Source organism: Rosa rugosa, chromosome 3 (assembly GCF_958449725.1).
Source record: "Rosa rugosa chromosome 3, drRosRugo1.1, whole genome shotgun sequence".
Lineage (NCBI taxonomy): Eukaryota > Viridiplantae > Streptophyta > Magnoliopsida > Rosales > Rosaceae > Rosa > Rosa rugosa.
The window spans coordinates 58,566,264-58,579,648 of NC_084822.1; the positions used below are offsets into that span (position 1 = coordinate 58,566,264).

General features: G+C 39.8%; 2 protein-coding genes and 1 pseudogene across 2 annotated transcripts; 2 read left to right on the forward strand and 1 right to left on the reverse strand.

Moving 5' to 3' along the window:
• The first annotated feature begins 285 nt into the window (after positions 1-285).
• Positions 286-1,646, forward strand: LOC133740900 (uncharacterized). The gene has a single exon (XM_062168841.1). It carries the CDS (start codon positions 479-481, stop codon positions 1,490-1,492), a length of 1,014 nt encoding a protein of 337 aa, XP_062024825.1. The 5' UTR covers positions 286-478; the 3' UTR covers positions 1,493-1,646.
• A 218-nt stretch (positions 1,647-1,864) lies between these two features.
• Positions 1,865-3,199, forward strand: LOC133738027 (dehydration-responsive element-binding protein 2B-like; annotated as a pseudogene).
• Positions 3,200-3,369: 170 nt separating this feature from the next.
• LOC133739041 (DDT domain-containing protein DDR4) lies at positions 3,370-7,934 on the reverse strand. Its single transcript, XM_062166753.1, has 11 exons — positions 7,518-7,934; positions 7,323-7,433; positions 6,554-6,640; positions 6,277-6,314; positions 6,114-6,195; positions 5,810-5,916; positions 5,568-5,727; positions 5,406-5,498; positions 5,136-5,259; positions 4,688-4,730; positions 3,370-4,222 (listed from the first exon to the last, which is right to left on the reverse strand). Exons 1-11 carry the CDS (start codon positions 7,704-7,706, stop codon positions 3,601-3,603), a joined length of 1,656 nt encoding a protein of 551 aa, XP_062022737.1. The 5' UTR covers positions 7,707-7,934; the 3' UTR covers positions 3,370-3,600.
• Positions 7,935-13,385: the final 5,451 nt, after the last annotated feature.

Below are 13,385 nucleotides of genomic sequence, written 5' to 3' on the forward strand. Positions count from 1 at the left end.
GAATCTGTTGGAGTTGCTCTAAGGTTGGTAGAATATTTGTCAATCTTAGGTACTTGGCTTTTATTAGAAATGAATGATGTGATGCACATGCGAACCATACCACGGTCAAAATCATAATTCGCACGCATGAGTGCGGCCCTTCTGCACGCGCGTATGCACGTGCAAGAAGGCTAGTATGTCTTAATGTCTATAAGCAAATAGAATAAAATTAAAATGGCTCGTGCTTGGCACGTGCTACAGCCCTCTGCAGTCAAAATTAAAATCATAAAAGAGTTTTTTTTTTACACTCGAGTTCACTCTCTTCTCTGGTTTAATAAAATTCACAAAACCCACCAGGAGGGAGGGAAGCCTCCATCATCATCCAAATCCACAGATTCTCCAAGACCAACCCAAATCCCATCGGGATTTTCCCTCTCAATTTCTGGATTGAGAAAGAAAATCTAAGAGATCAGAAGACCCTAGAAGAATCAAACTCAAAATGTTGGCTTCTAAAACCCACCCTTGTCCATCTCTGATCTCATTCCATCCTTCCCCAAAACCCCGCCGCAACCTCCCCAACACCCTCACCTTCTTCCGCCCCAAATGTCCACCGCACTCGCTCTCGCTCTCAATCAAAGCCCAACACCCGGCTCATACCACTCCGGGTCAGCTCCGGGTCGACATTCTCTCCGAATCCCTACCCTTCATCCAGAAATTCCGAGGCAAAACCATCGTCGTCAAGTACGGCGGCGCCGCCATGAAGGACGAGACCCTCCAGGCCACTGTCGTCAGAGACCTCGTCCTCCTCGCCTGCGTCGGCCTCCGCCCCATCTTGGTCCACGGCGGCGGCCCCGAGATCAACCTCTGGCTCAAGCGCCTCAACATCGAGGTCAACTTCCACGACGGCCTCCGTGTCACCGACGCGCCCACCATGGAGATCGTCTCCATGGTCTTGGCCGGCAAAGTCAACAAGCATTTGGTCTCCTTGATCAATCGGGAAGGAGTCAAGGCCATCGGCCTCTGCGGCTCCGACGGCGAGCTCATCACCGCCCGCCCCGCCCCCAACGCCGCCAAGTTAGGGTTTGTCGGCGAGGTGGCGCGCGTGGACCCCGCGATTCTCCGGTCGATCGTGGACGACGGCCACATTCCGGTGATTGCGTCGGTTGCGTCGGACGGGTCCGGTCAGCCGTACAACATCAATGCGGACACGGTGGCGGGGGAGATCTCGGCGGCGCTGGGGGCGGAGAAGCTGATCCTGCTGACTGATGTGGCCGGAATTCTGGAGGACCGAGAGGATCCGAGTAGCTTGGTGAAGGAGATTGACATCAAGGGAGTGAAGAAGATGATGGAGGATGGCAAAATCGGAGGTGGGATGATTCCCAAGGTGAGTTGCTGCGTCAGGTCATTAGCTCAGGGAGTGAGGACTGCTAGCATTATTGATGGCCGGAAACCCCATTCTTTGTTGCTTGAGGTTTTGACTGATGAAGGAGCTGGGACTATGATCACTGGCTAAAAGTCTAAAACCCTAAACCCTGAGTCCTGAGTCCTGAGTCCTGAGTCCTGAGTTTTCTTTGTAACTGTTATCAAGACTTGTAATGACTAGTTTGAGATTATGAGTCTAATGAGGATTTTGGTTTTGGTGAAATTTTGATTTTGCTTGTTTTTTCTGTAACTGTGCAAACTCCATTGATTGGGGCAACTTGATCATCTGATATCAATCGAGTTGTATTCTTCACATTTCATTTTCCGGATTCAGTCGGCTTTGGAGACGCAAAATGTGCTTCTTTTCAAGTAACCGAGAAATTGCAGCTAGGTAAAGCCTTATAGTTAATGAGATAAACCCCTGATATAAACCCTTCTCCAAGAATGAAGAGCCAGATATACAACCAGAGAGACCTCACTTTCTGATTCTGAAATGATGCCTGAGAGTTCAGACGGGGGGATAGACAAATGGGCAAGAGGCCCAGAGTTGATGATACTTTGGGAGAAGTACAATGAAAATTCTGATTTCGCAAAAGATGGATTTGTGAATCGAATGCCACGTAAAATGCCAACCACAGGAGCTAGAAAGGGTTGTATGAGAGGAAAAAGGGGGGCCTGAGAATTTAAATTCCAGTTATAGAGGTGTTAGCCAGGGGATTTGGGGCAAATGGGTTTCTGAAAGTCGAGTGCCAAGTAGTAATACACATGGTCTGACGTTGAAGAAGGTTGCTCGTTTATGGCTTGGTACTTTTGATACTGCTGTTGAAGTTGCACTTGCTTATGATAAAGCTGCAAAGGCCATGTATGGTCCTGTGGCTAGGCTTAACTTCCCCAAGTCTTTGGAAACATCAATCTCGGATGAGACCACAGAATCGTGATAATGCGTCTGAATTTGAGGATAGTGTGGATGAAGAGCCAAAGCAGGAAGATGAGGTGTTTGATGCAACTGTAAGAGAGCCTGTAAATGAATGGCATTGGGAAGCTAACAGTGTCAAAGGTGAATTACAAATGGAGGACGAGCTTGTTAATAATGATGTAGAAGTTGAAGAACTGGCTATCAACAATGTAAGGGAGTCTGTAGATGAATGGCATTCAGAACCTAAGTATGTGAAATGTGAATTGGAAACTGAGGACGAGTTTGTTAAAATGATATAGAAGTTGAAGCACTCGCTATGAACAATGTAAGGGAGTCTGAAGATGTACGGCCTTGGGAACCCAAGTATGTGGAATGTGAATTGGAAAATGAGGACCAGCTTGTTATAAATGATGTTGAAGTTGAAGCAGTCACTACAAACAATGTAAGGGAGTACGAAAATGTATGGCATTGGGAACCTAAGTATGTAAAATGCGATTTGGAAACTCAGGACTAGCTTCTTCAAAGTAATGCTGAAGTTGAAAGACTTGCTATGAACAATGTAACAGAGGAATTTCAAGCTGGGAGTTATGTTGGCAGCTCCAACCATTGGCATGATAATCATTTGGATAATTATCTTCAGGTTGGGAAATTTGATTCAGTACCTAATGAGAAGCCTTATACTAATTTGGACTTTTCAGAGATTATTTCGAGATACAGTAATGATTACTTAGACACTGAGCTTGTAGATATGAAGTGCAATCCAAAAAATGACTGCAACCATTCAAATGATGTTACAGTTGATACGCCGGTAATGAGCAAACCCATGAGAAAAAATTTGCTGTGATTCTGGAATCTGGAGACAACAATCTGCATAACCGATAAATGTGGCAAGCAACAATCTCCATTTATCCTGATGGAAACCGAATTTTCATTTGAGTCCTTGATATCATTTTATGAAACATTTGTAGGTGTTGAAATGAGTTCAGTTTGTATAAATAGGATATGAATCAATTTTTACATAAAAAAGAAATAGAAAAAATAATGAAAAAACCAAGAAATTGCAGCTCATCAAAAGGAGAAAAGAATTGAGAAACAGATTTTGCAAAAACCAGGCTGCATACTGCATTAAGTAAACATCAATGTCTGAAACTGAGGGGATGATACCATGGGTTACAAAACAAGAGCTCATATTGGATTTACAAAATTGTGTTTTCCGTAGTACAAAAGTTGAGCATCTTCCGCTATATACCTACTTGCATGACAGGTTTTGCTTCAGGATACTTCTAGCTTTCACTGACTTCTTCCGGATCGGTAACTGGGGATGGGTTTTCATGCTCTGAGGTCTCACTGTTTTCATGTCCCTCTGAGTTTTCATCCTCAGAGTCTTGGATCACAAGAGAGTCAAGGGCAGAGTTGCAGACAGGTCTTTGTCTCGACCTATTCTTAGCACCCAAGTTCCTGTTTTCCACGACTTGATGACTAGTGCCTCCTGCTAGTCTTGTACTCCAGCGGACACCAAAAGCTGGCCATTTTTGGGAAATTTTATCAGTCTGAGCATTGTTCTTCTCTTGCTTAGAATTGCGTTTGTCACTGAGATCACCATCTTCTTCTTCATCATTATCCTCATCCTTGGTGCCATCCCAATTGTTATCATCCTCGTCATCAGCAGCATCTTCAAGCATGTCGCTTTCAGTGTTACTAGAATAGTAACCAGAATCCTGATCATCCTTCTTACCAGAATCCTCATCATCCTTCTTACCAGAATGGTTATTATCACTGTTTGTGGAATCACTTTCTTTATCTGAATCTTCTGAATTTGTGTCTCTTTCTGGGGCATCATTGTTAGCTTTGTCATTTCTTCTACTCTTCCTTTCTTGCACTTTCTCTTCAGTAGTTTTCCTCTTACTGTACCAAAAGTAAAACTAATCAGTCGGAAAAATTGAACAGAGGAAAAGAACAGATGATGTCATGGATAGGATCCCATCAAGATTTAAAAACAAGTTCTGGAGTCATGAGCAGACAAGAAAGAATTTAAGAAGAATAAAATGCTGCATAGATCCAGAAGTGGACATCTAGCGGTGTGTAACAGAAAGAGTACAATATGCAGAAAGGGTAAAAGATCTGAGAACATTATTTTATTAGGAAACTTTAGCAATTGATGCAGGTCTGCAGTTTCCCTTCTAATAGGGCAACAATACCTTTCCCTACCACCCACAAGTGAAAGAGTATGTGCTTCTCTCTTCTCTACTTTGTGTATGTGATTATGGTGTACCAATTAAAAATTGTATAACAACACTACCTACAGAAGCCATAAAGCAACAAAGAAGATCATTTCTTCGAATGCAAAAGGTAGACAGTCAGATATCTTACTTTGTTACTTTTATAGCCTCATGAATGACCCGGTCATAATCATCTGCATATTATCCAAAAGAGTGTATTTTAGAATGTAAGGACACAAAACAAGAAAATAACGAAGTCACTGTCATGATACCAGTATGCGTCGACAACAAATTGAGGAATCAATTGTCATTGCTTATTCAAACTTTCAAAGTTTCTACTGAAATATCTCTAATTTTCCGGGCATTATATGAAAGGATATTAGTTAAGGTAGTATGTGATCCAATTACTATCATCCACATAAATTGTAACTTACCATGTATGGATTATGGAGCATTCATTATAGAGTTATAGACCATAAACTTCTCAGACATGGGCAGTGTTCAATTTATCATACTGCCACAATGACTTCGGGTTTACAAGGAGACTATTAAAATTCAGCTATGACTCAGGACACATACTCACAAAATTTGCACCCTACCAAATGTGTAGTTGACAGGCCTGCGGTTGCGACAGGAACGTGTAATTCCAGCACCATAGAAATTTGTTAAAAGATTCTGCTGCCTCTCTTGCCTTTGTTTCTTTTTCAGTTCCCTTTCTTTTTTCTGCATAATACATCAGTTTTTGTATGAACACCAAAGTATGCAAGAATAAGACTATTAATAAAGTTCACTGGTAAATTGCTACTAAACTTCTAATGATTAACCATGCATTCTTATAATTAATAGCCACAAAAGGATAGCAAATTTACCTTCTGAAGTTTCTCAAGAGCAGGAATAGCATCAGTTTCAATAGTCTTAGCAGCATCACGTTCTCCTGCAACTTTGCTTGATGAGAGTTCATCCTGTCATTACAGCAAAGGAATAGTTAATGATGGACTTCAGTACTGGAATAAATAAAAAATTTGACTTACCATAACTTTCTGAAATTCCTCGAGATTGGTTGCTAGTGTTTCCCACTGGAAACTGATATTTGGTAGGTTCAAACACCCTTTTCCCCTAACTTTTGTCTTCGACTCAATGACAGTTACTTCCTTGTATAATCTATGACCTATTATTGTATTTCCATCATACCTGACATAAATATAGAAAGTGATATAAAAACCAAATTTGCTATTAAACACATGAAATTCATCGTAACATATCAAAACATTACCAATAAGAAGTTCTCTTTTCGTCTCCTCCTATCTTATCTTTGCGGAATGAAGAAATTTCAGTTCCTTGTTTCAGAGCATCATTAATATAAGCCACTGCATCATCTTGCTGGATACAAAAAGAATGAGTTAATTATTTCACACAACCAGAAACTAAAGGGAAAAACAGAACAGACACCTGAATATACTTGGAACATGTATTGACATGTTCAGGCAACAACAATTGGTAACATAAAGCTAGGATATCCGGTATGTACACCACTTGACATTAAGAAACAGAAAAAATAATGACAAAGGAGTAAATACATCGGCTCGGAGTTCACAGAGTGCTTTTAACATTAATAAACGCTCTGTCGGATCAAGTCCTTTATAACGTGCTATCTCCTCTCTGCAGGGAAAAGAGATTGCCTTTAGTTGATATCACTTTTTGAATCATATTATATATAGTAAATCTAGCTTGTTTCAGTACCCTTTAGCTACCACGAGTGGAATCTCCCCCTCAGCAACCTGCAGTAATGTAATCACATACAGCTGCAGGTTATATGCATACTAATACAAAAATACCTACTGTCTACAAAATTTGTGTACCAAATTTTCTTCACCAAGTGGCTAATTATCAGGAAAAAAAAAGAAGGCAAATTGAGCAGAATAAGTTTTATTTGAAATTGCATATGTTATGGACAAACTATGCAAATTTTGCAAATAAATTCGGCAAGTCTTTCATTTTCCATACAAAAAGGACTCACCCATGGCCACCAAGTAACAAGTTTCTTACAAAGAACAGTCACCCATGCATCAGAACCATCCAATGTTTTACTTGCTGGTGGTATTCCCTGGAAAAACCACAGGTCATAGATTTTATGAGATGAAGATGATCATATGTGTAAAAGGAGTGAAAATAGACGTAGAGGAAAATTCAGTACACATAGAGATATCAGACCCAGTTGAAAACAATCCAACTGTCCCATTTGTGATCTTTGAAACCACTACATTCCCTTCCTAGTTTAGTAATAAAAGCTAGACTCCAACTGTGTAAGCAAAACCCATAATAATTTGTTGAAACAAGCAATATGGAAGAGCTCAACTACTATAATCTTGCTTCATTTCAGTTTCAGGAAACATCGTTACCAGGCTGAACGTATGTGGTAAAATAATCAGGCTACCAGTTAAATGGACCAAACGTGGTTCAATCCAATCCATCAAAGGCACAATTATACCAATCCACAAATCTCTCTTAACAAGCAAACGAAACCAGTAGGCATAATTTCTTCTTCTTTACTTCATTACATGAGTATTCCACATATAGACAAATTATCATATAGTGAGAAGGCCAAACACAGCAAACTGTAAATCACTTGGACAAAAAGCATTAACTTTTACATTCACCCACAACCCAGATGAACCGTTGGTCACACATTGTGAGCAAAACAGAGACAATGTTGTGTTTTGTACACAATTTCATGGCAAACAATATAAGCAAGCTCATAAATACAGAAATAACGAAGAACCAAAAACCTTTAAAATCGCAATGTGAAGCTGAGCAAGTGAATCGTTTGGGGTTATTAAACCCATCTCGATCTCTTCCGCTGATACTTTAGTAAGCTTCCAAATCACTGGCTCAAACACCTAACAGAATCAAAATCAAAAATCAAAATCAAAAACACAAAAAAATCAATCTCACTGGGAAACCCAAAATAATAGGATCTTCACCGTCAAAAAGTTGATGACGGAGGCTAGCTCCCATCGCTTACGAAGTTTCGCAATCTCAGCCTTGAATGGATCATTTTCCTCTTCGTCCAAAACCACCATCTCTACATCTTCCTCAGCCGGCCGCTTTTGTTTTCCGGCGACCTCCGTCGCTGGCTGTGCCACGCGGCTGGACCGCCGAACCCCAGCCATATAGAGATGTTGAGAGAGTGTGAGAGAGAGAGAGAGAGAGAAGGGTGTGAAATTGAGTAGTAGCCTCAATTTTGGGAGGGAATGGTGATTTTCCCGCCTAAATGTTTTACCCACGGATCGTGGTTAAGGTTACATTTCTAGGTTAAATTTGAGGTCCGTCTTTTGGATTCTCAGACTCTCCCACTCCAAACGCAGCGTTTTTGCAATTTCAGATCTAATGCATATGCACCTTCCTACCGTGCAACAAGGAATTATTCAACACTTGTATATCTAGCCATATTTTGCTTATGAAGAGGAATTCATTTATCCACATTTTCAAAAGGAAATTTCACAGGTCAGCATCATATCATAATTGAACTTCAAGCTAAGACTAAACTGATGACATGTTTACATGGAATGGAAAATAATCATAAATCAGAGACAGGTGACAGGTGGAATGGAAGAAGAAATTAATCGGTATTGATTCCGAATGATTTAATTCCTAAACCCATCTCCCCCCTTCGTAATCAAATTCATGAGTCGATTCTTCCTGATAAGGAGGTGGGACTAGGGCTGTCAATTCCGACACGACTCGAAAACAGCACAAAATAAAGCCGCATGATTAAAAAGCGGATCGGTCGCGGGTCAATCCGTCATTACCCATTTATCGGCCGCAGGTCAACCCACCAACACGAAGTGAACCCGTATAACTCATTTATTAAATGAGTCGGGTTATATATTATATATAACACGCGTAGACGACCCATTTAAAAAAGTAATATTATATGTATATAAAAGTCGAATAAGTCTTTTTCTCACTTTAACTAGAGTTACCATTTCGCCATTAATACTATAAATTCTCTAGCAGGGGCGGATTCATATAAAGGCGAGATTAGGCACTTGCCTAGAATGAGTTTTTTTTGTTTGCCTTGGATTTATATAGGTTGGTTGTAGGCAAAGTATGTAAAAATGGCAAAAATAGGGCAAAACCAGTTTGAACTCGGGAAGAAGACGAGCTCCAGGCATTTTTTTTTTTTTTTCTTTGATAGCAACTCAAAACAATGTTGTTTTGAGCTTTTCATTTAATAATAATGAGAGGCCAAAACGACGTCATTTCATAACCAAATATGAGAAAGAAGGAAAAAAAAACTGACGCATAGTTCAAATAGGACATGGAGTCATGGACGTCTGCGACTTATACAATTGTGTAATTGTTCTTCGACTTCTTCCATCAGATCAAAAACAATTGTTCTCCCAAATTCCAATTATACAGAAGAACTTACATCTCTCTCTCTATTACTATTCATTGAATTCGATTGGCAACTAAAGATTGAAAATTTGAAAGCTCTTATTTTGTTCTTCAATTGATCAATTGAGTCTTCCTTCACAAGTTTACGGTAAGTTACAATTCATTCTAGAACCTATTCAAAACTCATAAAATTCAGATTCATTTAATAGTCTTTTTATATAAATTGCAGGTTCTGTTGATTTTTGTGACTATTGTGATCCTTGAAATTGACCAATTCACAATCCAGTAAGTTTTCTTCTTCGTTTTTTTTTTCTTTGCCATGTGTGTTCTATAACCCAAATTAAATAACTCAAAACACAACAATATAAAATTAAGAGACAACAAAATATGAATTATTGATTTTGTAATATTGTATTCGTTTCCAATAGAGATTATTAATTTTTTTTTTTTGTATGTGTCGCTTGATGATGCTTTGAGTCTTGCCTTACTTGAGAAAAATTCTTGGATCCACCACTATTCTCTAGTGAATTTAATCAATTTATGTGTTTTTTTAGTTAAATGGGTCGCAATGTTAACCCTTAAATTGATCATTTTGTCCAACACGACACGACCTATTTATTAAATGTGTTAAGCGGGTTGAAAACGGGTAACCATTTAATAAATAGGTTGAGTTTGAGTTTAAATCTTCGACACGATTATTAAATGGGTTGGTTTGAGTTTGTATCTTGTGACACGACAGATACCATGACCAAACACGAACCTAACCCGACACGACCCATTAACACTCCTAGGTGGGACCTACACCCATTCTGATTCCTTCATGTGTGAATAAATGCATGAATACTTTTCCTTTATGTGTTAGTAAAACGCAATAATATTTTTACCCCATAATCATTTCCTCTCATTCCAAGTAAGTAAACGTGCCCTGAAAGTAGATGAATTGTATTCCCCAAAATTATAATGATCATTCCCTAAATGTGAAAGTAAAAGTTGTGTTCATTGATCAACCTACAAATATAATTAAATTATATATTTCCATTGCTTTTGGTTTTAGATGATTCTACTATCTTATGTAACAATAACATTATTCCTACGAACTGAGATGCACCGAGATACTATTGAAGATGGTGGGATATATATATATATATATATATATATATATATATGGGAGCATTGTTTTACTCAATGGTGGTAATTATGTTCAATGGGTTCTTAGTGTTTGCTATGACTGTCATGAAGCTTAAACTAAAAAATTCATATAACTTAAACTTAAAACTGTTTTTCCCTTGTTTTTGCAAGCTCTTAGGAGGGGACGCCAATTGGGAACCTGTGAAGCTGCCCTGACCCTTGCCTTTTTTGAAGGCCCGCCAGCATTGATTACCAACTATTGGCTGTGGTTGCCATATATTATGCTTGCTTTGGTAATAGTGCACCAAGCCAGTGGTGAAAAGGAGGACAACCCCAAGACACCAATTGTAATGCCAATTACTTCCCCAGCACTGAGGTGGCATCTTTGCCATCCGGAGATTATGTATTCTACTGGAAAGCATCAATGTGATTTAGTAGTGAAACAAAAAGATTAAGAATACACAGTCCATAAAAAACCCATTTGTTGCTATGTTTGTCAAACTGGCATTGTGCTTCCCTCCATGTGTGTTGTTGGGGAACACAAGGATCCTCATTCCATCCAAACCAAATATTAAGCCCTAATGTGTGCTTCAATATCCTTGGGCGGGAAAATCACCACTCCCTCCCAAAATTGAGGCGTTACAACCCCTACTACTCAAATTCACACCCCCCTCTTTTCTCGGATATGTCTTAGTATCGACTATGAAGTTTAAGAAATTTGAGATGTTGTAGTTTTTCTTACCATTACAACTTTTTTTTATCAGTTGAGGAGAACTTGGAGCCTTTATCAATTTTTTTTTTTTGTACATATCAAGAAGAAACGTAAACATGCGTTAAACTTATAAAATGATACAGCTATCAGAATCAACCTTAATCAATTCTATAAGCCATTCTGGCTCAATTCCAATTCCATCACAATACAACACATATTAATAAAATGGACTTGGCTAAACCATGTAGTTTAAGATTTGAATAAGTCGTTGATCGTTCAGCTATATATTCTTATGATCTTTTATGATGAACTAAGAAGGGCCAGCAAAAGGATATATATTTTTTTGAAATAGGAATTCATTAAAACATTAGTGATAACAATCACTTAGAAGGGCATCCCTTATACATCCGGAAGCAATAACAAACCATACTTGACTTTCTAACTAGTGCGAAGCAGATTGTGCTAAACAATGTGCTACTTTATTAGCCTCATGAGGAGTATAGAGCACTCTAAATTCTAATTTTCGCCTCAGAATCTATTTAACTTCATCTAGGAGCAGTCCCACACTGGACAAATCTGCTTCCTCCCGTGCAAGAGTTTGGACTAGCAATAAACAATCCGTCTTAAAGACAACTTTCTCAAAATTCAATGTCTCAGCAAATTTCATACCTTCAAACAAAGCCATCAGCTCCGTATGAAAGGGAGATGTCATTTGTCTGAGAGGAGCTGCTGATGCCGCCACAAAACTGCCATTTTCTTGCCTCAACACCACTCCAAACGCTGCTGCCCTCGTTGCAGCCACAAAGGCCCCGTCAGTATTACACTTCAACCAACCTGGCGCTGGTTTAGACCACCAGCGAGCCTGGGCCGCATTCCTTTGCGTCTCTACCATGTTGGCTTAATTCATGCAACCAACCCAAGCTCAGCAGTGCAGCCTCACTCGGGCGCTGCTGTTTACCCTCCCAAAGTTGAGTGTTGCGGTTCTTCCAAATAGACCACAGTAGCACCAGACTTTTAGCAAACTGGTCCTTAGATTGACAAGTGGCCAAAGCAAGTAACAGCTCCCTAATCTCCCCAAACCCGTGCCTCACAACAAGCACATTTGCAGCGGCCTAAACTTTGTGAGCATAGGGACTGTTTGGCTCCAATTTTGTTGCAGCTGGTCAACAGTTTCTTTTCTTGCGTAGGCGTGCCAGCACCGTTCGGGTGCGGTCGTCGGGGGTGTCCCTTGACCTGACTTCTATCAAGCGATTGTAGACGAGGAGAGCACCAACCTCGTCGTGGGATTCTTTGTGCCTCGTGGTGAGGACTTTGCTGAAGTTTCTTCTTGTTCACAAGTCGATACTCAATATTGCAGATTGAGCAGAGCGAAATCACCGGGAAGTATTGAGATCTTGCTAAAGCGTGACTATAGCTTGGCTGGGTTGCTAGGGTGTTACCCTTGCTTGGCTGGTTCTGTAACCGTTGTGGTCGTAGTACTACAATCGGCTCTCGAGGAGACTAGGACCGAAGTACGTTGACAGAGGGTTTAGTGGCACTGAAAGTCGGCTTCTGAGAAGACTAGGACTAGGAGTGTGATCACCGGTAAGAGAAAGAGAAGGAGAGGAGTTGCTCTTAGAGAGGTTTGCTCTAGAGAGAACTTAGATCATCTTAGAGATGTTGTTGTTGAATGTGAATGTGTGTTTTAGAATGAGAGGAGAAGGTGTTTATATAGGGAAGAAAAAGAAGAGTGAAATGATGAGTGGAAAAAAAATAATGAAAGTGGAGTATGAAAGTGATTTGTAAAATATGGAAAAGATAGAGAAATGATGAAATGAAAGCAAAGCATGAAGGTGTAGAAACATGGAAGTGATGATGATCTATTAAAGAGATTGTCTTGAAAAATATATCCAAGGAAAAGAAGAAAAGCATCTAGCTTTCTTCATGTGGGTAGGAAACATGAACATGTGAATATTGAGCTGGTTTTAGGTCAGTTTCTGCCCCTTTATTCCTTCAATTATTTCTCCAACAAGACTTCAGAATGAGCCTTCGACTTCTTCATAAAAAATGTTCCACTATGAGTGTAGATCATCCTGACAAATTTTCAGAGCTTTATTCCATGCGGTTGGGCTGGAAATGCTGCTGGACCTCTTACAGGTCCAGTTTTCCAGTTTTGCTTCTGTAGAAAATTGGACTGATTGTTTGAAGGCCTTCCACTCAAAAATATCTCTGGCACTCTTCATAAGAAATGATCCTTGGGCTGTCTAGAATGGATCTACAGAGTTTCAGCTCATTTCAAGTTCATTTGGTCAGGCGGCCGCCCCTCCTTCCTTGTTTAGCTCGGTTTCTCCTAGCCGAAGTAGGAAAATGTGCTAAAGTTAACTTTTCATGCTTCCATGCTTCCATAGTAGGCTTTATTTAGCCTCTAAATATATATTTCGAGCTTGTCGACAATATATAGCTTGAGCCACTGACATTGGCTCAATTTCTCCAACACATGCCTTGTCAGGCCAAAATGTTCATTTTGGGTCCAAACAGGGGCAGTTGGCAAAAATGTGAACAACATCTTCATGATGATATGGAAATAACAAACAACCTATGTCACCATTATATCCCTTTCCACTCAGGGCAA